Source organism: Carica papaya, chromosome 7 (genome assembly GCF_054855325.1).
Source record: "Carica papaya isolate Zhongbai chromosome 7, ASM5485532v1, whole genome shotgun sequence".
NCBI lineage: Eukaryota > Viridiplantae > Streptophyta > Magnoliopsida > Brassicales > Caricaceae > Carica > Carica papaya.
In genome coordinates this window covers 27,893,491-27,919,563 of record NC_142315.1, presented here as the reverse complement: position 1 = coordinate 27,919,563, position 26,073 = coordinate 27,893,491, and the positions used below count along the sequence as shown (strand labels likewise).

The 26,073-nt window shown below is 34.9% G+C and overlaps 2 protein-coding genes and 1 long non-coding RNA gene across 13 annotated transcripts; 2 read left to right on the top strand and 1 right to left on the bottom strand.

Moving 5' to 3' along the window:
• Window positions 1-623: 623 nt before the first annotated feature.
• LOC148253119 (putative clathrin assembly protein At5g35200) lies at window positions 624-9,780 on the top strand. 11 transcript variants are annotated; one of them, XM_088207790.1, is made up of 9 exons: window positions 624-982; window positions 6,060-6,197; window positions 6,650-6,732; window positions 6,936-7,001; window positions 7,085-7,150; window positions 7,223-7,351; window positions 7,477-7,687; window positions 8,171-8,326; window positions 8,439-9,780. In XM_088207790.1, exons 2-7 carry the CDS (start codon window positions 6,155-6,157, stop codon window positions 7,558-7,560), a joined length of 471 nt encoding a protein of 156 aa, XP_088063916.1. In that variant the 5' UTR covers window positions 624-982; window positions 6,060-6,154; the 3' UTR covers window positions 7,561-7,687; window positions 8,171-8,326; window positions 8,439-9,780. The 11 variants fall into 11 exon arrangements, 4 of the variants coding, with proteins under 4 accessions (XP_088063916.1, XP_088063914.1, XP_088063915.1 ...); XM_088207788.1 differs by having other exon boundaries at window positions 8,171-9,779; XM_088207789.1 differs by having other exon boundaries at window positions 6,051-6,197; window positions 8,171-9,779.
• A 1,086-nt stretch (window positions 9,781-10,866) lies between these two features.
• On the bottom strand, window positions 10,867-13,712 carry LOC110806723 (cinnamoyl-CoA reductase-like SNL6). The gene is made up of 6 exons (XM_022031645.2): window positions 13,309-13,712; window positions 13,032-13,189; window positions 12,543-12,731; window positions 11,699-11,852; window positions 11,367-11,559; window positions 10,867-11,060 (listed from the first exon to the last, which is right to left on the bottom strand). The coding sequence occupies exons 1-6, from the start codon at window positions 13,424-13,426 to the stop codon at window positions 10,976-10,978; spliced, it is 897 nt and encodes a 298-aa protein (XP_021887337.1). The 5' UTR covers window positions 13,427-13,712; the 3' UTR covers window positions 10,867-10,975.
• An 8,867-nt stretch (window positions 13,713-22,579) lies between these two features.
• On the top strand, window positions 22,580-23,688 carry LOC148253118 (uncharacterized). The gene is made up of 2 exons (XR_015813086.1): window positions 22,580-23,098; window positions 23,186-23,688. It is a non-coding gene; the product is annotated as an uncharacterized LOC148253118 (long non-coding RNA).
• The last annotated feature ends 2,385 nt before the right edge of the window (window positions 23,689-26,073 follow it).

Sequence of the window (26,073 nt, the reverse complement as noted above, 5' to 3'; positions counted from 1 at the left end):
GTGATAGTTAATTAGTGTATAACAATGACAGTGATTGAATGATAATGACAAAAGATGAAAATAATAAATTTTTTTTTTTTTTTATATTTGGATGATTGCGTATTAATATATATTAATAACAACTGTTTTGTTTGAATGATAGAATAATATATTTGTATTTTTAGTTAAATTGTTAATTTATTTTTATTTTATTATTAATAAAATTATTAATTTATTTATATCTTATTATATATAATAGTAAATAGTTTATAAAAAATATATAATTAAAAAAAATTATATAAAAATATAAATAAATTTATATTTAAATAAATAATTATTATATTAATTTAATTTTAATAAAAATAAAAATATTTATATATTAAAAATAGATAGTTATAATTATATATTATTATATTAAATTTAAAATTATTTTAAAAAATAAAAAATTAAAATATGTTTGAAATAATTATTTATTTAGGAGGAAATAATGAAAATTAAATATATTTTATAAGAGTATAATAGAAAATATAATTATTTAAAATTCATTCAAAATTTGGTAGTCAAATATCATCTGTTATCATCTCATTATATTGAAAATTGAAATAAATAAAATTTTATCTTAACCCTAGAGTATCATATATTAATTAATTTATAACCCACCCATCTAATATTTAACTAAATCAATTTTAATTTTATTTATTAAAGATTATGAAAATATTTTTGATTTTAATTAAACATTAAATTAATTTAAATTAAAATTATTGTGTAATTTTTATTATTTTTAATTATATTTTTGTTCTTATTTCATTGAATCGATGGCTGACACGTGGCTAAGAGTTTTAAGCCGCAATAAAAAGAGTAGCGGCGGAAGGTTCAAGGAGGGAGTTAAGAAAATGGATTGAAGTCACCAAGAACAATACCGGCACGTTCTAAAGGTCTCGATCTTTTTTTTAATCTCCGACCATTTTTTTTGGCTTAGTGCGGCCGGCGATCTCCCTTGCTGGTAATCCAATTCATGTTATGCTGATCATATACCTTCATTATGTACATACACACGCAGATACATATTGTATGTAAAATGCATGTGCTTACACGCATATATCCATGGTATCCTAATGCAAGTTTCAGTAATCTCACGATGCTAAACTAATCGGACGATGTAGTACTATTGATGGACATATTTGATATGCATTATTTTGGTTTCCTTGCTATTGCGTAAGAATTTGAATCTTCTTGGTAATGATGTGATAAACCACAAAGTGCAGAAGAAGAGGAGAAATGTGCAGAAAATGGAGCCTAGCTGTTAGCCGGAATCAGCCACAATCTTATCCTTAAGCTTATTTTTTATTTTGATTTTTCTTCTTAGTTTAATGGTAGTTCAATTAGAAATTTTTGTATTTTAAGTACTCATTTACAGCGATGAAAATCATCTGAAATTTGCAAACAATTTTGTAGTTCTTTCTCACCCAAACGAGAAGAAATTTTCTTTCACATTCAGTAGGTATCTGCTTGGAACCTATTAACTGGTATCAAAGCCATGACTACCAAGAAGGAAAGAATAGAAAACCTGGAAGCAAGCGCGGGCGGAATGCAGGATCAATTCAGCCGAATGGAGGTCGGCCTGGTCGACCGAATGTTACAGCTCGAAAACACAGTCCGACGGCTTACAGAGTCCCTGATGCTCAACAGGGAAGGCACCGGCAGCAACAACGCCGACCGCCCTGGGCAGTTATACACGTCTCACGAAGAAGCACCTGAATGAGTAGACGGAAGTCGACCCCTGCTCGATTCCCGAATCGCAAAGCTAGAATTCCTGACATTTGATGGGGACGACCCGACTGAATGGTAAGTTTGGGGCCAGTTTGCTGTGATTGGAAAACCATAACGATGGAGTTCACTAGAAATCATCAGCTCCACCGATTGCAAGGCCTGCCGGCCGAACCCATTCAACAAGCCTCCAACGACGCCATGGCCAGAGAACTCAGCCGCCGACCCTCCCTCTTTGCTCTTTGCATGCTGGCAGAAACAGGGAAGATAGAAAAGGCAGCGCTCCGGCCAGACATGCAAGCTTCATTGGATGAATTTGAAATGCTCTTTCGCACTCCAGATTCACTACCACCTGCCCGGAAGATTGACCACCACATCGACATCGGCAAAGGGGCTGAACCGGTGAATGTCCGACCATACTGGTACGCCTACTTTCAAAAGGCTGAGATAGAGAAACAGATGGATGAAATGCTTAAAAGCGGGATCATCCAACACAGCACCAGCCCCTTTTCATCCCCGGTGTTGCTCGTAGGGAAGAAAGATGACACCTGACGATTCTGCACCGATTATGGGGCCCTTAATGCGGTCACCATCAAAGACCGTTTCCCTATCCTAACCATTGATGACATGCTTGACGAGCTACATGGTGTTGCCCTTTTTACCAAACTTGATCTGACAGCTGGGTACCACCAAGTCAGAGTATACCCTCCTGATGTGTACAAGACAGCCTTCCCGAACTTATAGTGGCCATTATGAATATTTGGTGATGCACTTCGGTCTATGCAATGTCCCTTCTACATTTCAGGCTCTCATGAACGACATGTTCTGTCCATTCCTTTGTTTTGGTATTTTTTGACGATGTTTTGGTTTAAAGTACTTGGGGCCTCCACATTGATCATGTGAGACAAGTACTAGAAGTTTTAAAGCAGAATCAATTCTTTCTCAAGCTAAAGAAATGTGAGTTTGGGCTGCAAGAGTTAGAATACTTGGGGCACATTGTCACCCATACCGGAGTAAAAGTTGATCAGAAGAAGATTCAGGCTATGATCCACTGGCCTCCACCAAGCAACACCACTGAGTTCAGAGGCTTCTTGGGCTTAACCGGGTACTACAGAAAGTTTGTGTACAATTATGGGATCCTGGCCCGACCACTGATCAGCCTATTAAAAAAAAGAAAGTTTGAATGGACATTAGAGGCAGGAGAAGCATTTAAAAATTTGAAGAAAGCTATAACCACCACCCCTACATTGGCTTTACTCAACTGAAGTGTACCATTTACCATTGAGACAAATGCTTCAGGAGAAGGAATTGGGGCTGTCCTCACTCAAAACAGACAATCCATAGCCTACATGAGCAGAGCCCTCGGAATATCAAACCAGTCTTGGTCTATCTATGCAAAAGAGATGTTAGCAATAGTCGTGGCCATACGACTCTGGAGACCCTACCTCCTTGGCCATAAATTTTTTATCAAGATAGATCAAAGAAGTCTCAAGTATCTTCTAGGACAGTGCATCACTACCCCAAAATAACAGAAATGGATGTCCAAGCTCTTCGGGTGTGACTATGAGATTCTCTACAAATCGGAGATGGAAAACTCCGCCGCATATGCCCTCTCTCGTAAAAAAGGAAGTCCCGTCTTGCATAGTCTATCTGCTCCCCACTGTAATATCTGGGACAACATTTAGAAGGCAGCACTCGAGCACCCTTATATGCAAAAACTCAAGAAACACGCCTCCTAAAACTCAGGACAACTGTACACAGAAAGAAATGAACTGATCTACTATAAGAACCGAGTAGTTGATCCTCCAGATACCGAGATTAGTCAGTAGTTATTACAAGAATTTCATAACTCTCCAGGGGGAGGTCATTCAAGCGTGCTCCGGACTTCAAACGCCTAGCTTAACAATTTTACTGGCCCGCAATGCACAACACAGTTTACCAGTATGTTTCAGCCTGTGATATATGCCAAAGGGAAAAAGTGAAAACCCTCTCCCCTACAGTTTTTCTTCAACCTCTGTCGATTTCGTGTTAGATATGGGATGATATCACAATAGATTTTATCGAAGGATTCCCACCTTCCAATGGGACAACTGTCATCTTCGTGGTAGTCGACTGCCTCAGTAAGTCTGCTCATTTTCTTGCTCTATCTCATCCATTCTCAGCAAAAACTATAGCAGAGAGGTTTGTGGATAATGTAGTAAAATTGCATGACATACCTAGATCTATTTTTGGAAGCGACCAAAATCTAGTATTCATCAGTCATTTTTGACAAGAGTTCTTCAAGCTTTCAAGAATCCAACTTAAGATAAGCTCCTCTTACCACCCGCAAACAGATAGGCAGTCCAAAGTTGTCAACTGGTATGTAGAACAATACTTGCGATGCGTTAGTCACCAACAGCCTCGCAAATGGAGCACAATGCTTCCATGGGCCGAATTCTGGCACAACACTACCTATCACTCAGCTATTGGCGTGACCCCATTTCAGGCTCTTTTTGGCCGCCTACCACTAGTCATTCCCAAGTACCAACCAGGTGCGACCTCTGTTGATGAAGTGGATGTTCAGTTAACTACTAGAGATGAGACACTAAGGCAGCTCAAGCCAACCTATAAACAACACAAAACCAAATGCAATAGTTCTCCAATGCCAAAAGATGTGACGTTCAGTTTCAGGAAGGTGACTGGGTATTTCTTAAGCTACAACCCTACTGGCAACAAACAGCATTCAAACGGGCATATTCAAAAATTGGTTTGTCGTTATTATGGACCCTACAAAATCATCCAAAAGATTGGACCGGTTGCATACAAATTACAACTCCCTTCTGAGGCCCGAATTCATTCGGTCTTCCATGTATCCATGCTCAAAAAGAAAATAGGAGACGCCCCCAGCAGCCCGGATGCACTACCAATAAAGACAGATGAAGGCGAACTCATTCTTCAACCAGATGTCATCCTTGATGCCCGTTGGACAAAGCAAGGCTCCTGCATTGTAAAGGAAAATTTGGTTCAATGGAAACAGCTCCCAAGAGAAGATGCAACATGGGAAAATGCTGAAGCACTTCAAGAACACTTTGGTAACCTGAACCTTGAGGACAAGGTTCTAAAAAAAGGGGGAGGCAATGATAAATCACAAAGGCCACAACATCCCACTATCAAAACCAAAAGGTATGTTGATTGAGTAAAAGCACATGTGCAGAAATCAGCAAGCAAAACCTGCAAAACAAGAGGAGAAACGTGCAGAAAATGGAGCCTAGCCGTTAGCCGGAATCAGCCACAATCTTATCCTTATGCTTATCTTTTATTTTGATTTTTCTTCCTAGTTTAGCAGTAATTCAGTTAGAAATTTTTGTATTTAAGTACTCATTTGCGGCAATAAAAATCATCTGAAATTTGTAAACAATTTTGTGGTTCTTTCTCACTCAAACAAGAAGAAATTTTCTTTCACATTCAATAGGCTTCTGATTGGGACCTATCATGATGATTCCTAAATTTGCTAAAACTTGAGCGAATCTGAATATCATAATCACGAAGTTCTTTTTCGCTATTGGTTTTCCGTGGTATTAGACTGAAAAAACTGAGAAGCAATAAAAAAGGTAGGGTAAATCAAACGTATTTTAGAAATTTAAGCTTGCGGGAGTTCTTCTCAATTATCATAGATACACACACACACACACACACACATAAAGTTAGACAAGCTACTTTATATGATATAGCTACCAAAGTAACTGATGAGGATAGAGTTTGTTCAAAGCTCAAGGGATATACTCTGTTGGCAGTGGTGTATAGTCCTTAAGAGTCCTTAGTTGGTGAGAGTTGTGATTTCTGCTTACAACCAAGTTGCAAACAGCTCTAAGGTGGACTTTTTCTATTCCTCCAAATTGGGGGAAAGCAAGGGAAAGGAAGATGATTAAAATTTTAAAAGGGGAATTTTCTATTTTATATTTACTATCTAAGGTTGCAGCTATCATTGATGCGGTTTCAGCTTTAAGACCTCGTGCTGAGGTTGCTTACTGCATAACTGCTCTTGCCAAATGTCTTTCTAAAACACATACCTGCACGGTATTCTCCTTATTTTGTCCTGGATTATAAAGTTAGTTGTGGATTTTGCATAAAAAATCTAATATTCTTCAATCTTTACGGTTTCATGAGCAAATAAAGAGATTCACTTAACAGATGAAAAACTTTTAACATGAAATATCATTGAACGTTTATTATGGATTATCATATTAATTCTTCATTGTAGTCTTTGTTTGTACTTCCTCTTCCATTGGTCTTGTTAATTTCTTCAGTCTGCTTCATCTCTAAAGCACTCACAGGTCGCATTGAAAATCTTGATTGTCATAAACCCGCATTGGGGGAATCTCATGTGACATTTACCGAAGAGCTAGTCAACAATAGAAGCAGAGGTCTTATGCTTAACTTGTCACGTTTGAAGGATGATTCATGTCCAGAAGGTTTTGTTTTTTAGCCTGTCTTATTTGCCATAAATCCGCATTGCATGGTACAAGACATTGACTAGAGAAAGATTTTTTGATATCAAGCTTGGGATTATTCTGCATGGGTTCTGTCATATGTGTTATATCTTGAAGAGCGTTTAGAATGTTACTGCAAATTGAAATATGATTTGGAAAAAAGATCATCTGGTATGCAAGTTTAAATTTCTAGTCATTTCCATTCATTCGGCTTTACTTTCTTTTTTCTTCAATATGAGGGAACTCGCTTCCTTAGTTTATATTTTCCTATTATGGATACTGTTCTTTGTATCAACAACCAAAATAGTAACACCGACTGCCATATTTTGATGTGTCCTGTCTAAGTGATAGATTCATGTACCACAATTATGTTATTGGAACTTCATCATTCATTCTGATAAGGTCTAAAACACGTTTTCATGCCTTATCAACAGAAGAAAAGGAACGTGACACCCCTGAATTCCTGGAACAATTATCTGCACTGCGGCAGTTTCTTTTTCAACTTGTTGATTGCAAGGTGTTACAACAGTGCATTATGTGGGTGTCTTTGTCTGTAACATTACTAAATTTAATATATGCTCACAAAGACATGTACTCTTTTTCGTTTCTGTACACAATAGCTTGATTCATTATCCATATCAATGGTAGTGAAGTTTATAAACCTTAATACCAGAAATAGCACCGTTTGGCTTCAAGCCTTCCTGATATTCCTATTTTCAGGTTGCAGCTGAAAGTGTCGAGATATATGCTGCAATTAATGATGGGATTCTTAATTTGGTTGTCTTGGTGAGCTTTGGTATAAGTTTCTGTTTTCTAATAGTAACTTCTCTTTTCAGGATCTGGACAATTAAAAAACATTTTTGTTACAGTATTTTGGGATGAAGCACTATGATGCTATCAGGGCACTAGAAATATATAGAAAGACAGGGGATCAGGTATGTTATGTTCTTCATGTACTTCCAGTTTTGGTCTTTTTTTTCTTCCTATATGAAGTCATGTGATTTCAGATTTTATATCCAAAACATTCAAGAACCAGGTTGCTGCAAGCAGAGAGACTATCCAAGTTACTTGAGATGTGCAGGATCCTTCATTTTGGGCCGGGAGAGGGGCAAATCAAAATTGAACATGTTTCAGATGTGTGGATAAAGAGACTTGATAGATAATTTCTTAATCCTTTCATTTATTTTTATTTCCTTTTCAGTTCTCATTGGTCAATTTTTCTTTCATCTTTTCTTTTTCCTTGACTTGTATGATACTGCAGCAACCATCGTCAGTTTTGACTGCTATGGAGGATTATGTGAAGGAGTCACCATGGAATTTACAGTTTCAAAGTACAGCAGTATGATGTCTTGTCATCCTTGTTTTGAAAAATGCTATGGGTTCTGCCAAAACAACTGCTGCAACTCAAAATTTGGAAGTTAGCAATTTGATTTGTTTTTGCTCTTGGCAAACATTCTCCACCCACACTGCATGTGAGTGCTGAAATTGAAAATTGTTTACTAACCATCCAGGTTATTTTGGAACATGAAAGTGAAGCTTAAATGATTAATCTTTGGGCCAGAATGATGGAATCAGTTTGAGAATAGGATTATGAAAAATACATTACTGAACATATTTCCCATGGTAAGGGATTGAGTCTTATTAAAACGCTAAGGTAAAATAGGCATAATTTTTTCTTTACCTTATGTTACTTCTGGAAAACACTGACAAAAAAATTAATTTTCTGAAGTTCCTTTGAGTAATGTAGTAGGCAATAGGATTTGAGGTGATGAGGTCTTCAGAAGTCCTCTGATTTAGTAAGCATGCTATTCGTGTTCAGTGGCATTTGTTGCTTCTGGAGCTAATCTTATACCGTCTTCATTCATCAGAATCATAGCCGAAACCCTTGTGCTACTGTGAAATCTTTGTTTGATATCCTGCAATATTCTTACTCAGCGTATCTTGTCATTCCACAGAACTTGGATGAGCCGACTGAGGGAGCATCTGAATGGGAAGAGAAGAATTCCCTTTCAATTTTTTCCCCTAAATATATTGTAGAGGACCAATCGAAGTCTTAAACTTGACCTGATTCAGCAAGTTGGGAGTCGGCACTTGTTGCAGATAGTAAATTGGTCAGTACCATTTCTATTTCACTCAGTTCACTGCTTTCAAATTAAACAGTGGTAATGGACCTCTTGGCAAGACTCATCCGAGTGTTATCTTACATATATTCACAAAATCTAGGATGGTTGCCCTCAAGAACATGAAGCTTCTTTTTTTTGGGTCCAGTGAGCTTCCTCGATATTCTCTTTTGTGTCTTCATATTCTCATTGCTCACCTCTTCTTTGCATATCTGGGGACCGAGAATATATTAGTATCCGGCTGAACTCTCTTGTTCTATCTTGCCATTTCTTGTATGTTTTTCGTGACTATAAGCAATCAACTTCTCTTTCTATCTCTGCACTTTTTCACTTTCCTGACATCATTGATCCAATCATAAGTGGAGAAAACATCTGTTAGTCCCATAACATATGAACAAAGACTCATCATTCATTCTATTATCATTCATTTTGCTTTCTGCAAATGGCTTTTGTTTTAGCTGCTCCTTTAGTACACTAGTTTGTGTAGTTTTAGGGTATATTTGGAACAAATGACAATCATTTTTTCGAATTCATTTTAAGTATGTACTCAAATATAAAACCACGAATATTCATTAGAAACAAATAAAAGAAAAATTACAGCTTCGCCCTTTTGGTTTAACCTTATTCTTGTTTAAATTCTGCAGGTTTTTTTTGGTGGTAGTTCAATACTTTGTGTCTCGTCCATTAGTTTTTTTGTCATTAGACACAAAATTATTAACTTATTAGACTGTTCTCTTAATCTAGCTTTGATTTATTTGGCCTTGATTTTTTATGTGCTGTTGTTTAGAAATCTACATATGTTCAAACATCTCCTAATTACTAGTTCTATAAAATGACAAAATATCCAGTCATTGCATACTGAATTGTCACAAAAAGGATCATTGGATTTGAACTGCAATACGACCAAGCCACAATGAGCAGAACATTGAATAGTTTATATGATGATAAAATCTCAAGACAAGCAAACCATAATGGAACATACTACTACGGGCAGATGGGTTTTTGACCCCCTTCGGAGGCAAAGGAGCCAACTGCAGCTCTGGCTCAGAAACAAATGTATTTTAACCTGCACCAGCTGCAACAACAACAACAACAATAACAGTGGTAACTTTTAAGTACACTGGATTTCACAAATTCTTTTGGAAAACCCTCTTTCTTGACAACTGTTTACCATCTCATCATCCTATTTAGAATTTTAACTCAGGTTTTGATCTATTTACACCCTGTTTAGATCGTGATAAATGATAGGATTTTAACGTATGATACTAAAAAAATCATGTTTGTTTCAACTTCTAATGGTAGTAAACTGTATCGAACCACCAAATTTAAAATGAATTTTAAAACCACCGAATCGATAGTATATAACCGACATGTTACTTTTTTTTTCCTTTATTCCTTCGTATAATATACTTAATTTTATTTTTATTCTCACAAATTATTATTTATTTTATTAAATATAAAAATTTAATTTGATTATTTATTTAAACATAAATATAATTATATTAGTAAGTAATTTATTTATTTTTTTCATCACATACTTCTTATATACTATTTATTATTACATATATTAGATATGAATGAATTAATAATTTAACTGAAAATACAATCATATCGTTCTAGCTCTTTACGGTTGTTAAATGGATTTTTGTTTCTAATCATAACAGGGTTTTTCACTGATGAAAAGGCTTTTGGATTTAAGCAAAAGCTTTGTCCTCCTTTCAATTTACAAACACCTTAAATGTGTTTTTAAAGGCGGAATGTCTAAAGGTACTTGAAAGTTGGTGAACTTTTTGGCTACTACATTGTACAGCACTGCACTGTAAATATCTGAATTATTTTTGGTTGCCCAAAAAGAGTTATTTTATATAAATTTTTATTCAACTATTAATAGAAATATAATATATATTGGTATTTTTTTTTATTATATAAAACAGTTTTTTAAAGGTCTAATTCTAAAATTACATAAGGTGTAATTGGTATTAAAAAAAAAAACTAAATTACGTGAGTTAAAATCATGTTTTTTTTATGTAAATAATAAAATATTTTAAATTAATTTAAGTTTTTAAAATAATATTTGATTCAGAACTTTTACTGTTTAAGAATTTAACCTACCACATGATAAACGGCAAATATTTACTTGATACTTTTAACCTACCAAACTTTTCTGTGAATCTGTGATCCCCAAAATCATCAAAAATTACTTGTGAGGTTCATGAACTATATATATATATATATATATATATATATATATATGTATATTAAATCAAGTGCAGCCAATAAGCATAGTTGCATAAAAATGCTTCTGTTAGAGTAGGAGAAATATCATTTTACTTTAAAGAAAAGTATATATGTCTCTTGAGAAAGCAGAAAGCCATGGTAAGAGGACAAGTTCATTTAGCTCTTGTCTTTCTTATAAAAATTTTTCACATTTTTTAAATTGTTCATGTCCTGAAAACTTAATAATTAACTACAGAAGCAAAACCCAGATGAGACTCGAAAGAAGACAAAAGAAAAAAAGAAGAGAGACTAAATTATGCTTCAATTGCTTCTCTTGGTCTCAACCAAATGTTATTAATAACATATATATATATATATATGTGTGTATATAAACACATTCCATATTATATATATGTCTGTATGTTAACATGGAGTGCCTTCAACTAGCTTGTTCAACTTCTTGGTCCTCAACCTTTCAGCATACACTTCACTTCCTTGCAACTCATAACTGCATTCAACAAAGTCATGAAGTTTCAGTCCTCATGATTATGATTACAGATCCTTAATGATTTCATAACAAGTTTAATCTTTGTAATGTTTTCTTGTGAGAATTCAGTCTTATAGTTTTAACTTTTTTTTTACATGAAACTATTAATTTCAAATTGTAGAAAATAGCTTTAAAAACTGATGATTTATGTTAAATTGACAAAAACCAAACAGACTGAATCATTACGATAGAAATTAAATCAAAGAGAGTGAATTATAGTTCACCTTTTCTTTTCCCCTTGTAACCAGCTTAATGATAGAATCATACCTGGTAGGCAAGGACATGAGAGGGCTCAAACTTTGTGCAAGTTTCACAGCTTCCTCTTGAGTATTTACTATCTGACTGAAACAGAAGTATCGACCAGATGTAGACTGATCTTCGAATGCTCGAATGTGAACATCAGCTAAAAAGCTCACATCAACATATGCCAGCACTCCATTTTCATACATTTGAGCAGCTCCTGAAGTTAACACACATACATATTTTATACAAACACAATATATAGAGAACAAATTTCAAACTAACATCTGGACTTGGTTTTGTGCATGTGTGTGTGTATATAACAAAATGAAAAGAAGCGTGATGTGCAGAAGCTTTACCATTAAGATAAGACATGGTTGGTCGAGGATTTTGTTGAGTAATGCCAGGCCCCAGAACTAGTCCGGCATTGACAGACACCATGTTAAGCATTCGATCCATGGATAGAGCCCAAGCAGCCTTCTCAGTAAGTGTCTTAGCCAAAGCATACCAGAGCTGTGAACCAGAGAAAGCAGAGATGTTATGTTTGGAAGTATGAATCGGAAGATTAAAGGTCAGTAAACCCCATCAGATACTACTCTCTGTGTTTGGTCCATTTCTTAGTCAATTACTAGTTTTAGCTTTTATATAAATCTTAATATGCATAATTAGAATACAACATATTGCGTTTGAGTTAGTATAACTTCACTTTGAAATGCTTTTGATGATAGGAATTCAAACCCTAAATTGAAAATGTAAAAAATTAAATTTTCAGTCTTAAAAAATTTAAAGCTGCAAAACTCAAGTCCATATTAAAAATAGCATCTGAAAATGTAAATAAATAAAGGTTACATGTGTATTTTTCTTATGAAGAACTCAATTAGCGAGAACATACAGTGAATGGTCAAAAATAAGTCCAGATACATGATCCAAGGCAGAAAAGATATGGAGATATTGACAATGTTTATAATAAGACATTTCAAAAGAAAAGACAGTTGACTTCTATCTCCATATTTTTAATGGAAGAATAAGGCCAAATATATTACATATATGCTGACATAACCAAACATTAATTTACAAAAATACCCACCTCATATTATATATCAAGGAGTTCATAAACATACAAATATATACATATATATATATATATATTACATACATACATAACGTTAATTATGTATATTAAAAGTAAGAGAGAACCCAAACCTTTTTCTTCCTGCAAAAATCTTGATCACTCCAGCACCTCTCATCCACATCCTTCTGCAAATCAATATTCTCTCTCCATATTGCAGCAGTCAAAGAAGAACTGAATACAATCTTCTCTATCCCCTCCGTTTGTGCACATGCCTCCACTACGTTGATTGCTCCTCTAACTTCTGAATCCACCATTTTATCCTATTTTAACATAGTGTTAAGAGCACTCAACATCAACAACTTAATTATATTCTATTATTATTTAAATCTTCTAAGCTTCTTGATTATTACTCCTTAGTTTTCTCATTAATTGTTAGAATTATAGCCAAAAATTAATAATAAATAACAGTAAAATGTTATCAAACCTGACAATTACCATCGCTAAATAGAGAGTTACCTTAAAACTGTCCTTAATATTCAAGTTAATTGCAACGAGAAGAACAGAATTCTAATCAAAAGTATATGTTTTACCCCCTTCCCAAATCCAATTTGTTTACTTACATCATACCCATCTTGGTTTTCCAAACAGCAGAACACAGCACTGCAGCCTTTCAGAGCAAGAAGAATGCTCTGGTAGTCAAAAACATCAACGGCGAACACCACAAGTCTCTCTTCCTCCATTTCCATGTCTCTGATTTTTCCTTCCATCTCTGTCTCTCCTGTACAACTCCAAAAACACCCTCCAATAAAAACCCCAAAACCAGTAATAAGATGGGTACGAACAAGATGAATCACATAGAAATCTACCCAAAAAAAGAAGAAAGAAAAATAAACTTGCCATTTTTCAGAACAGCCGCATGAACTGTGTACCCTTTGCTTAAAAGTCCTTTGACAAGCCAAAAACCCACATAAGTTGAAGCATCAAGAACACAGGCTGTGGCTTTCTCATGATCCATTTCTTCTTCTTCGCTCTCTCTCTCTCTCTCTGGATTTAATGAGTTAATTTTCTTCTTCTTGTTGCCGGGGCTTATACAACGAGGCTGTATTTATAGGAAGAGGAGAGATGGGGAGTAATTGAATGGTGGGTGAACTATTTTTTGCTACGCGATCTCATCTACTCAAGAGTCTCGCACTTTAAAACCCCCCCTCCTCTCCTTCCGTAGCATATTTCTCGAACTTTACTATTAATAATCATTAATACCAAGAGTAGGTTTCCTCCAAGGTCACGAAATTTTGGCATCCCTGTCAAGAGCGTCTCCACGTTAAATTTTAATACGCAACACAACTTACTATTCTTTTAGCCGTCATAAGTATATTTTTTAAGTCTATTTTTATAACTATAATTAAAAATTATTAATTTAATAAAATTTAAAATTTAATTTTTCATGCATTAAAAAACTGGAAAAAGAAAAAAAAAAAAAGTAACTTTGAAAAATATTTACTGTAACTAATTCTTATTGTTATAATTATAAAGTGCTTGGAAATTATAAACTTTTAACTGGGGTGATATTACAGAAAACCTCCTTTTGGTTTATAAAGTTTTCTCCTTTCTTTTTTTTTTTTTTTTTATCGAAAAGAAATTATTAGTTTGATAAGATTATTGAGTAGGTGGGAGGGGGAGGGAACGTGCAGCAGCTCTGGGACTAAACAAGTGCACAAACCGTGTCATATAGAACTACATGGGACAGAGCTTGTTGCAGGCAGCTAAGTAGCTCCAACCCTCTGCGTCATGTTCAATCAATCATAAGCTGTCTGGTCCAGCTCCTGTCTTATTCATGTCCAATTAGGAGGAAAGGGGAGAAGACAAGTCCAGGATGGATGATGGTCCTGCCTAACCAGAATGGTGTGTGCGTGATACATTTAAGTTCAAAGAAATATTAGTTGGGCATCATAGAATTTCCCTTGCGATGGTGATTAAACATTTAATCAGGCATGTGTTCTTTAAACCACAAATACGAGAGAGGGGATTTGAGTTGATGAAAAAGGTTTTCCATTTTAAGAATAAATTTCTAATTATTAAATGGAAATTTGGGAAATATATGAAAATATAGAAATAAAAATGAATTATAATTTTATATCATGTTTTGATTTTTTTTTTTTAAAGTGCAAATTTAAGTAGTGGGATTTTTTTATAATGCTAAAAATAAAAATTGCATAAAAAAAATTAAAAAAAATCATTTAAGATAAAATCGCATCCTAGTTCATAAAAATAAAAATTAGTTAAAATAACGATTTGATTCGTACGTTATTTATTTTTATTTAAATTAGTTTTTATGTCAATTCTCGATCAAATTAGTTCATATGTTTTAAAAATATTTTTGATTTATTTTCCCGTTAATTGATGTATTAATTTCAAATAATACGTGTAAAATTTAGTTACATATGTTACCTTCTAATAAATTATTAATTCACGCTAGACATCATATGATATTTGATATGATAACTGAATTACATTATTTTGGAATAGTTTTAATTAATTTAAATAAAAAAAAATCATGTAGATCGAAAATGAATAGTGAAAGCGATGACGAGACTTTCTATTATCTGTTTGATTCTCGAGAAAGTTTTGATGTAGAAAATAATTAAAAATATAGTGTGGTTCATAGATACCTTGCTGCCAATGGATTTAATGCGGTCTAAAAAGATGATTTTTGTCTAGCTCATTATTACAGTCAACTCCACTCACCGGACCATTTCCTACCTCGGAGGACTTATCTATCCTTAGTTTTGTGATGTAAGTTCGTTTCAACTTAAATCTATATATGTGAAGATTTTTAGAGAAAATAAACTTTTAATTTTTTCATTCCTTGTTTTGTTTATAGTTAAAAGATATATATCTATATATATAGAGTAGTTATCCTTATTCTATTTGAACTCTAATTATAGGATATAATTATACTATTATAACTCTAAATAATATAATATTATACTTAACATAAAATTCTTATCAACATTCCCCCTCAAGTTGGAGCAAAGATATCACACATGCCCAACTTGCAAATCAGGTTATGAAGAGATTTGTTGCATACTCCTTTAGTGAAAATGTCAGCCACCAACCACCTTCTCTTTTATGAAGTGTCGATCAATCTTAATCTTAATATTTTTTGTCATGTCATGTTAAACTGAATTATGAGTAATGTTAATTGCTGCTTTATTGTCACAAAACGTGGATAGTTTCTCATTTTTAAGCAATTTTAACTCCCTCATTAGCTTTTGCAACCATAGTACTTTACATACTCCTTGAGCCATTGCTTTATATTCTGCCTCAGTACTGGAGCGAGCAACCATACTTTGTTTCTTACTTTTCTATGTGACTAAGTTGCCTCCTACAAGTGTGCAGTAATCTGTAGTTGATCTTCTATCATTTAGGGAACCAGCCCAATCGACATTTGTAAATGCTTCTATTTTAAGGTGACCATGTTTAGAAAGGAGTAGATATTTTTCTGGTGCAGACTTCAGGTATCGTAATATGCGGAAGACAACATGTAAATGAGTCTCACGAGGATCATGCATTTACTAGGTCACAAGACTAATTGCATATGCTATATCAGGTCTGGTATGTGAGAGATAAATGAGTTTTCTAACTAGTCTCTAGTATCTTTCCAAGTCAACTGATGTACCACTTCCTGCTTACAATTTATGGTTGCTCTCAATAGGTGATTCTGCCGGCTTGCAACCCATCATACTAGTCTCTTCTAATAAGTTTAGGATATACTTCCTTTGAGAAATGAAGATCCTTTTATTGGATCTGATAACTTCAATCCCAAAGAAGTATTGCAATGTTTCTAAATCTTTTATTTCAAACTCTTGAGCAAGAAGTTCATTCAACCGAGCCATCTCTTTTGTATCATCTCCAATCACTACAATATCATCCACATAAATAATGAGAAGAGTGACTTTACCCTCATGATGTTTAATAAATAAGGTACTATCTGCATTGCTTTGTTGATATCCAAAAGAGATCATAACTATTCTAAACCGTTTAAACAATGCTCTTGGAGACTGTTTTAATCCATATAAAGCTTTTTTAATTGACAAACTTTTCCTTGCATCCTCTCATCTTCAAATCCATGTAAAATTTTCATGTACACCTCTTTCTCTAAGTCTCCATGGAGGAATGCATTTTTTACATCAACCTGTTGTAAATCCCAATCAAGGTTAGCTACGCAAAACAAAAGTATCTTATTTGTGTTAATATTTGCAACAAGTGCAAATGTCTCCTGATAGTCAATCCCATAGGTATGTGTAAATCTTTTAGCCACCAATCTAGCTTTGTACCTTTCGATCAATCTATCTACTTTGTGTTTTACAATGAACACCCATTTGTAACCAACTATCTTCTTTCCATGTGGATGTGAAACAAGTTTTCATATTTTATTCTTTGTCAATGCTCTCATTTCTTCAATCATGGCTTTCTTCCACTTGGGATCTCTTAGAACTTCTCTCCAATCCTGTTAAACAGACACAGAGGAAACAGATAAGATAAAGACTCTATAGGAGGGAGATAGAGAGTCATAGGAAACAAAGTTAGACATAAAGTGCTTAGTATAAGTTCTCATTTTCTTTCTTATAGTAATAGGTTTATCTGATAAATCAGAAGAGAAAGATAACTCACTAGTATCTTCTGGAATCAAAGAAGATTCTTGACTTAGGATAGACTGCATAATAACTTTTTCAGACTTCTCTATTATTGAATACCTTTTCAAGTCTAATTTATCTAGACATCCAACATTATTTTCTTGATTAAGACTTTTTGTAATAGAATTCTCCCATTGAATATGATTCTCAATCGTTACCCAACTAGGTATCACTTCTTCCTTCTCACTCTCCCCCTAAAGAGGTGTTGGGTTTGAGTTAAAGAAAGGCTCATTCTCCCTAAAGGTAACGTCCATAGTTACAAAGTATTTTCTAAATGGTGGATAATAATACTTATAATCTTTTTGGGTAGAAGAATATTCAACAAATACACATTTAAGAGCTCTAGATTCTAGTTTACTAGCATGAACAAAATTGTAACGCTCGGAAAATTGGGAAATTTTGGTTATTTTATTATTAATTATTTTTATTAAGTTAAAAAAAAAGAGCGTCACGTCAGCAGCCACGTCAGCAGACCCAGTCAGTAGTCCTGGCCAACCAGGACCTGCCACGTGGCAAGACCACGTCGACCGGGAACGGGCCACGTTGGCGATCCGCGTACGCGCAATCGAACGGCCTAGATCAAGCGTGCGCACGGACGGCCCAGATGCAATCGCACGGACGGCCCAGATTCAATCAAAAACGGACGGCCCATATTAAATCAAAATGGACGGCTGAGATCAAAAGGCAAAAGGGTATAAATAGAACCCTCACACCTGACCACAAAAACCCTTGCCGCCTGCCCTCGCCGGAGAAGACGAACCAGACGCCGGAGAAGCCGGCCGCCGCCACCTGCCGCCGCATCGGGGAGATTTTCGACCGCCGATCGAGGTAAATTTCATACCCCTGACTCGTTTTTCCACGCTGATTTCCCATGTGGCCAAATCAGAGCTAAAATCCCGGCCAAACGGCCGGAAAACACGGCCGAAACCCAGCGGCGCCGCCGTGCCCCTCCTCGGTTTTTGCCTCCGATGAGGCCCTTCCCGGCCTCCGTTTGATGCAATTTTTATATCACCGTGATCACCATTCTTTTCTCTACAGGTTGATCAGAGCCGAATCACCAAAACACGAACCTCACCGGAGAGCTGCCGCACCCGAGAGCACCGCCGCCGGTAAGCTTCGGTTTTCCGTAATTTTTTGGCCCCCCGAGGGCCCTAGGGTTGTTTTATCGCAGGGACCGATGCAAGTGTGGCCGAATTCAGCCAGAAACGGCCAAAAACGTTCAACCCGAGGCGAATCACCGCCGCAAGCGGAGGCGCCGTCGCCGGAGCACGGCGGAGCCGCCGTGCCGGAATTGCGATATTGGCCAAAAAGGGGCCCTGGGCCTAATTTGGGATTTTTTGAAACACGTGCAAGTACCGGTAGTGCGTTTCAGTTCCCCAGAAAAAATTCAGGAAAAATTAGGGACAGCCTGTAGGCGCACTGTGAAGCCGTGTTCGGACTCCGAAACGAGTAAGGACCCCTCACCCTATTTTCTATCACGGTATTAAAGTTCAATAATGATAAAACGGTATTTCTTGAATCAACGAATGTGTGAAATTGCTTAAGGTCGCTAATGGAGCCCGAGTCTAGTGTGTTTGTCGGTTAACTGTTATTTGACCTATTTTACAGTTTTAAATGCAGTATGATGTTTGATGTTTTCATTTTATAGTTTCGTGTGCATATTTTACTGTTTTATTGATTATGAGTTGAATGACTGAGATACCGATGCTGTATGTTGTCTGTTTGGCATAAATTACTGTTTTGCTTGTTTGTATGTGAATTGATGATGCTGACTGAGGAAAAGGAGAATGAAAGATTATGTAGATTGATAATTGTATAATGTGGTCAGCCTGACTAGATATCCTGGGAGATGGTGGACGGACCGAGTCCGTAGGGAACCCTACCGGGATTGTGGTCTCTCATACTGAACGGGGTATGGAGACCCTATGTATTTTGGCGCCCATACCGGACGGGGTATGGGGACGGCCCTGGAATCTGATTACAAGCGTTAAGGGTAATGGGTAGCGGGACCCCTATGGATCCCCATGGATACTAGTAGGCTGGTAAATGAGGAAAATATGTTGTGAAATGATTGAATTACAAAAGGCGTGATAAATATTATGTTATACAGTTTATATGATTTCATGATGATGATAATGTTATTGCTTTCGTATATTGTTTTATGAATTTCACCGAGGTAAGTGGATGGTAAAGGTTTTATTATTAATAAAAGGATTTGTTGTAAATCATGCTCCATTGGTCTTTTTATGTTTTCTACCCACCTTTACCTCCGTGACGGTGAGATATCGTGATGTCTTTACTGGGCTAGTGTAGCTCATCCCTTATTTAATCATTTTATATCAGGAAGACATTGTTCCCGAGCCCGTCCCGCAAGAAGACGACGAAGGGGACGCCTAAAGACTCCATAGTCATATTCAAAGCTTTTACTTTCGAGTCTCTCTTTTAGTTAGTTTGATCTTTTATATTTTGAGCATGTTTTTGGTTTTAGTGTAAGGGATGTTAATCGAAATTTTGACTTCGCTTCCACATTTGACATTTTTAATACACATATTTCATTTTAAATTTCCGGGGCCGTTACAAAAATACACACATCCAAACACTTTTGGGGGAACAATGTAGGAACTTTTTTCTTGCAAAATTTCCATAGGACTTTTAAAATTAGGATCTGTAAAGATATTCTACTGATAAGATAGACAGCTGAGAGAACTGCATCTCCTCAGTAACTCTTTGGTAGATTCATGGTGAACATTAGTGACCGAATTACCTCTAGTATGTGTTTGTTTTTTCTTTCAGCAATTCTATTTTGTTCACTGGTATAGGCACAATTTGTTTGATGAATTATTCCATTTGACTCCAAGTAGGCACGGAACCCACTATCTATATATTCTATACCATTGTCAGTCCGCAGAATCTTAACTTTAGTGCCAAACTATGTATATATCATTTTGTGAAAATATTGAAAACATGAAATACATCACTTTTTGCTTTTAACAGATAAATTCGTGTTAATCTAGTACAACAGTCAATAAAAGTAACAAATTATCTATGACAAGAAAGAGAGGTATTCTGAGTAGGTTCCCACACATCATGATGAATAGTCTTAAAAGGATCAATACTTCTATTATTACTTAAATGATAAGAACTTCTCTTATGTTTAGCAAGTTCGCATGTATCACAAAATAAAGACTCCATAGAAGTTCTTTTAAATAACTTAGGATATAATTTTTCTAAAACAAATAAGGAATGATGTTCCAATCGTCAGTGTCATTATAATATCTCCATATTGACTTCTTTATTCCCAATGGTTGCTTGATTTTCAATTAAGTTCAGATGTCTATACGAGACATATAAGCCATCTTGCAGTCTACTAGTGTCAATCTTCTTCTCGGTTTGAAGATCCTGAAAGATACAATGATTAGAAAAAAGTTCAATTTTACAGTTGAGATCTCTAGTTATGACACTAATAGATAAAAGATTATTAGAAAAACTAAACATATGTAAAACTGAAGACAGTGTAATAGTAGGAGTACAATTAATGGAATCTGTTCCCGACATGGGAGTGTATGACCCATCTGCTATATGAAGATTATCCCCTTCAGTATAAGAAGAATAGGTTAAGAATTCTTTAGAAGAGCCTGTCATGTATCTGTTAGTTTTAGAGTCTATGATTCAATTATCAGGAGTGGAAATAGAATGAACAATACCTGATTTTACTATATTTGATGTGCCAACAGTTGATGGAGAGTTAAGTTGACTCAGAAGATGCTTCAAATTTTGGATTTCTTATGTTGAAAAGGCTCCAATGGATGGTGAACTAGGTGTTTCCCTAGTTTCAATAAAATTTGTTTGAGCTCTTGTGGTTCCACCTCTTATTCCTCCCCTACCTCTAATTGGTTTTCCTTGCAACTTCCAACAAGTTTTCCTAGTGTGTCTTGGCTTGTCACAATAGTCACATTTTCATATATCTCTAGATTGATCAGACTGAGCAATTAATCCAGCTTTCTAAACTAGTACAATGTGAAACATGACATTTCTTCTACTCTCTTCTTGTTGAACATAAGCATAAGTTTGTTCTAATGAAGGAAAATGATATTTCCAAGCATTCGGACCTGTATTTGCTCATATTCGTGTTCAAATCAGCTAAAAAATTATAAATTCGCTCTTTTTCTATCAATTTCTGAAATTTAACTGCATTTGCACTCTGCTTGAAAATTTTGATAGTAATCTAACTTTTGCCATAATCCATTTAGTTCAGAAAAATATTGAAAAATAGTTATCTCTCCTTATTTTGTGCCATGAACTTTATTCCAGACTTCATAAATTTGGTCATCATTACCTATCTGTAAATATGTAAGAGATGTTGCATTGTATATTTTTTTGGTAGTGTTAAACAACATATATGTTATGGTAATATAAGGTTATATAGAATTTATGAGCCATGACATTACCAATGAGCTCTCAAAGTCCCATATATTATATTCTAAATTTCTAACATCTTATTTTTTTACCTCACCAGTAATGTAACCCTACAATCCTCTAGATTTGATGAATAGTAAATAAGATCTCGACCAAGTAAGATAATTAGTTCTATCAAGTTTTACGGGACTAATATATAATGAAGGATTATCAAAGCTAGTAACACTCACTTTGTTTGTTTATGTCATTTTATAATGCTAAAAATAAGAAGAAAAAATATCCAGTAATAAAAAATAGACCTCCTATCTGCACCAAGGAGCCAAAAAAATGGAACCAGATCTGGTTCGGTTCTAAACGGCTCAAGTTTAGTTATAAAATGGCTAAGACTCGGCTCTAAAACGGATCAAAGTCGGCTTGGCTCGTCTTCTCTGGATAGATCTCTGAATGTGTGCAGAAAAAGGTAACGGTATGGCCTTTTTTACATGCATCCATTGGTGTGCGGTTGTAATTTTTTACTAATATTTTTGGATGTGATCCTTAAATTTTTACCAGCGTCTCCGGATATGCGGCTTCAACTTTTTACTGGTGCTTGAGGATGTGCGATTGTAACTTTTTACCAGCGTTTATGGTTGTGTGGTTGTATATTATTACCGATGCTTTCAGAGGTGCGGCTGCACTTTTTACCGACGCCTGCGAATGTGCGGCTTCAATTTTTACCGATGCCTGCGAACGTGTAGCTTCAGTTTTTACTGGTGCTCTAATACCATGAAGATTTTTATAGAAAATAAACTTTTAATTTTCTCATTCCTTGTTTTGTTTATAGTTAGAAGATATATATATAGACTAGTTATCCTTATTCTATTTGAACTCTAACTATAGGATATAATTATACTATTAAAATTATAAATAATATAATATTCTAATTAACATAAAATCCTTATCAACAATATGTTTTGCATTGATATTGTAACATTCGAACCCCAAATAAATTAAAAAGATGTAAACAAATAATTAAATTGGGATTAGGGTCTAAATAAAAGGAATTTTAAAATTTTGAGGGTTTTTTTTATTAATTTCAAGGATTTAACTAAAAATAGGTAAGAAAAAGAGAGGTAAAAGCATAACGAAATGAAAGTGGAATGGGGCAAAAACAAATTAGAAGATGGATGGTCCTAATCGAATCGTTTGAGGGATCCAACGACTGAGATTTTATTCAAGTTAAACGACCTAAATCTAGCCTTGCAAGATCCAATGACCCAGGGAGACGGGTATCTAAAGAAAATTTTAGGGTTTCTTCTTCATTTTGAGAAGAGAAGCCGAAAAAGAGAGAGAGGATGAGAGAGCTAAGTTCGAACGGGTAAGCTGAGAGGAGGCCGAAAGGAGTGAGAGCCGAATGAAAGAGAGAAAGAGAGGAAAGGAAGAGGGCAGCTGGAGAAGAAGAAAGGAGAGAAAGAAATAGTCAAAATCGGGAGGGAGAGAGAAAGAGAGTGCATAGCTGAAGCTGAAGGGAAGAGGAAGGAAGGGAAATCGGGCTGAGGAGTACCATGTGATGATGGAAATCGAAGCAAAATAAGGTAAATCTCGTCCTTTTCGTTCTTTTCATCATTTTCATCTACTTTTCCTTCAATCCATTTTCCTATTTCGCACTAACTGGTATGCAGGTATGAAATCTGTCATCTAAACTTCGAAGCAAACAAGGGGAATTGTGGGAAACCAAAAAGACCATCCGGAGTTGAACCCGAGGTTGAATTGCACCACACTGGCGCAGGTAAATTGTTTTTCGTGATTAATTTGGTTTTAGGGTGATGGAGGCGAGCGGTTGGTGTCAGATTGGTCATGCGAGCTCGACCTAGTTGCTCACCCACGCAAAAACCAAGGAGTCTTCCTCGGGTACGAGAACTCGATACCCTCGGGTTTGGAAACAGAGATCGTTATGGAGTAATTGCTCACTCTTATGTGGTGAGCTGGGCATCCCGTCGGGTTGTCATTGGAACCCGTGATTTAGGTTGAATTTAGCCCCTGTTTAATATTTAGATTGCATTAATTAATCTGTATCGTGTGTGTACCATGAAACAAGACGTTCAAACAAATCTACGAAGGTTCAAGCAGATCTAGGAAGGTCGTTGCGCAAAAGGAGTTATAAGTATTTTTTATTTTGAATCTAGATTAGAATTTTGAATTTATATATGTATATTGTAAATTTTGTGTGTGTTTTAAACATAAAATAAATACTAACCCGATTTCTCGATTAAGAACAGAATCCGGACCTATGACGAGTGAACTCTAACTTATTTGAAATTTATGAGGATATGGAGACCATGAAAATTAAAGACTGAGAAATACTTGAACTAATGATAAGAAATAAAATTTAAATTTAAAAGAAATCACAAATAAAGCAGAAGGTTGAGAAAAAGAAATAACGTAAGAAAATGAATAAAAATAGAAGGAAAATGATTATGGTTATGAAACGATTAATTTAAATAAAATTTAAAAGAAAAATAAAATAAGAGGGAAGTAAATAAAAATTTAGAAATGAGAGGATGTGAGTGAATATGATATGGACATTGAATACCTTCTCGTTTAGTCTGAATCGAGGAGAGTAGTGTGTGTGTGTGTAGCTGTAATTCAGCGGACATGGTGAACTTGCACATGTATAGAATTTGAAATCTAGTTCAGACGTGGATATGTGTTTGTGAGTGTGGGTCATCTAGCAAACGTAACTAATGTGATCATTGTGAGATTTTGTGTGTGTGTTATCCATGCGATGGAGGGATCTATTTTGTTTCTCCTCGATGACAACATAAATGACATTGCACGATAAAACCTTAGAAATAATATTTTGAGTGCATATATGATCTTTAGAGTGTACGTGATTATATTTCGAGATTATGAATGATGTTCGAGAGTATATAAATGTTCTTTCGAGTTTATGTGGTAATATTTCGAGGTTATAAATGATATTCGAGTGTAACTGAGGATTTTGATGGAAAAAATATGTGAAATTGGAATGTCCGAAATGATTGCATTTAATAAACAAATTCTATGTTAGAAAATGGTAAAAATAATAAATAAATAAATTTTACATTGAAAATATTACTACTGCATTTGTCTCATATTGTGTGTTTTTACATGAAATCTTATATGGTTTGAAAAAATGAAAATACTTATTGAGTTGGTAAAACTCATTAAAATTCACCATGATATTTTTCAGATGAGAAAGAAGAGTCAGAACCGCTGTCGGACGAGTACTACTTGTGAAAAGGTTCATGTTCATGTATATTTTATTCATATTCTAGAAATTTTCGTTTTGTTTTGTTAAATTCTAAATTTTGATTTTATATTTTGTATATATAACTACTGTATATATCACATGAGATGTTAGGTTGTATGTTAAATTTTTGAGTTATGCATATGCATATTTTGTGGACACATTGTATGAAAATGACATGAATAAAAATTGCGCCTCATATTGAGTTAGGGTATTACAGGTATTATTTAATTTCATTTTGTTTTTCTGTGAAATATAGGAAAATTGGACAACCTTCAGTTGATTCAAACATGTGAAACCATCTTTCTTTGTTACATATCCCTTTTCTCCTTTATGCTCGAGCGAGATTAGACGCATCCCTCTAGACCCATTACTTTTCTTCATTTGGGTTTAGAGAGAGAGAAAAAAGAAAAAGCATCCAAGGAGAGGGGGGAGTCTGGGACAAAAAAAAAAAAAGCATCAGGAATAGTTTTTGATATTTATAAAATTAGAATTTTTTGTTTTTTAATAATTATTTTAAATTAATACAAGTCAATTGTTAGAAAATATTTAACGTGAATTAGTAGCCTATAAAAAATAATTAATTATCCATACTAGCTTGCTCAAAAAAATCAATAACTTAAAAAGAGGTAAATGATAGGGAGAGTCATTAAGAAAGAATAAGAGGATACTATACCTCAAATGCAGACAAAAAGCATTACTCATTAGCTACTTGTTACGGGGAAGAAACCCCTACTCAGCCTTATAATCAGCGATTCCAGCGGAACACGTGGCAGAAGGAGAAACGTAAATGAATGAATTAGACGATAGACATGCCGAAGAAAAGCAATAAAACATGGCGAAGATGTCTCTCTACCTGGCTTTTGGTTGCAACGGTTGAGGGTATACATCCTTGCGGCTGCAATTTGCTAAACCTTGTTTCCTACCAACCTAATCAGGGTGTCTACCATACAGTGCACTGAAAGTACCATTTCTCCACGTAATAATTTAGTAGTTTTGTATAATCATTAATTACTTGATACTGTAAATCTTTTTAATTAGTAAGAAATGGTTAATAAATTATTATAATGTTATACCTATTTTGCTCATCTAATACTTGATGCAATGGACTTGAAGATTTATTTTTCTGCCAGCACTTTGTTCCAATCTTCTTATTTAGTGATATAATAAAATACTTCTTAAATTATTGAAAACCTTTCCTTTAATCTAAGCTACTTAATTACTCTATTGATATCTACTTGAAATGAACACTGAACATAATAGTTTAAATTATAAAATGGT

What these genes read in the sequence shown, in the direction of transcription:
- LOC148253119 (XM_088207790.1), top strand. Translation starts at nt 6,155, where the DNA reads ATGCTTAACTTGTCACGTTTGAAGGATGATTCATGTCCAGAAG. An exon ending in GGATGATTCATGTCCAGAAG is followed by an intron (nt 6,198 to 6,649) that starts GTTTTGTTTTTT and finishes CCTTATCAACAG; the next exon opens with AAGAAAAGGAACGTGACACC. An exon ending in ATAGAAAGACAGGGGATCAG is followed by an intron (nt 7,151 to 7,222) that starts GTATGTTATGTT and finishes ATGTGATTTCAG; the next exon opens with ATTTTATATCCAAAACATTC.
- LOC110806723 (XM_022031645.2), bottom strand. Translation starts at nt 13,426, where the DNA reads ATGGATCATGAGAAAGCCACAGCCTGTGTTCTTGATGCTTCAACTTAT. An exon ending in AAAACCAAGATGGGTATGAT is followed by an intron (nt 12,732 to 13,031) that starts GTAAGTAAACAA and finishes ATGTTAAAATAG; the next exon opens with GATAAAATGGTGGATTCAGA. An exon ending in AACCATGTCTTATCTTAATG is followed by an intron (nt 11,560 to 11,698) that starts GTAAAGCTTCTG and finishes TGTTAACTTCAG; the next exon opens with GAGCTGCTCAAATGTATGAA.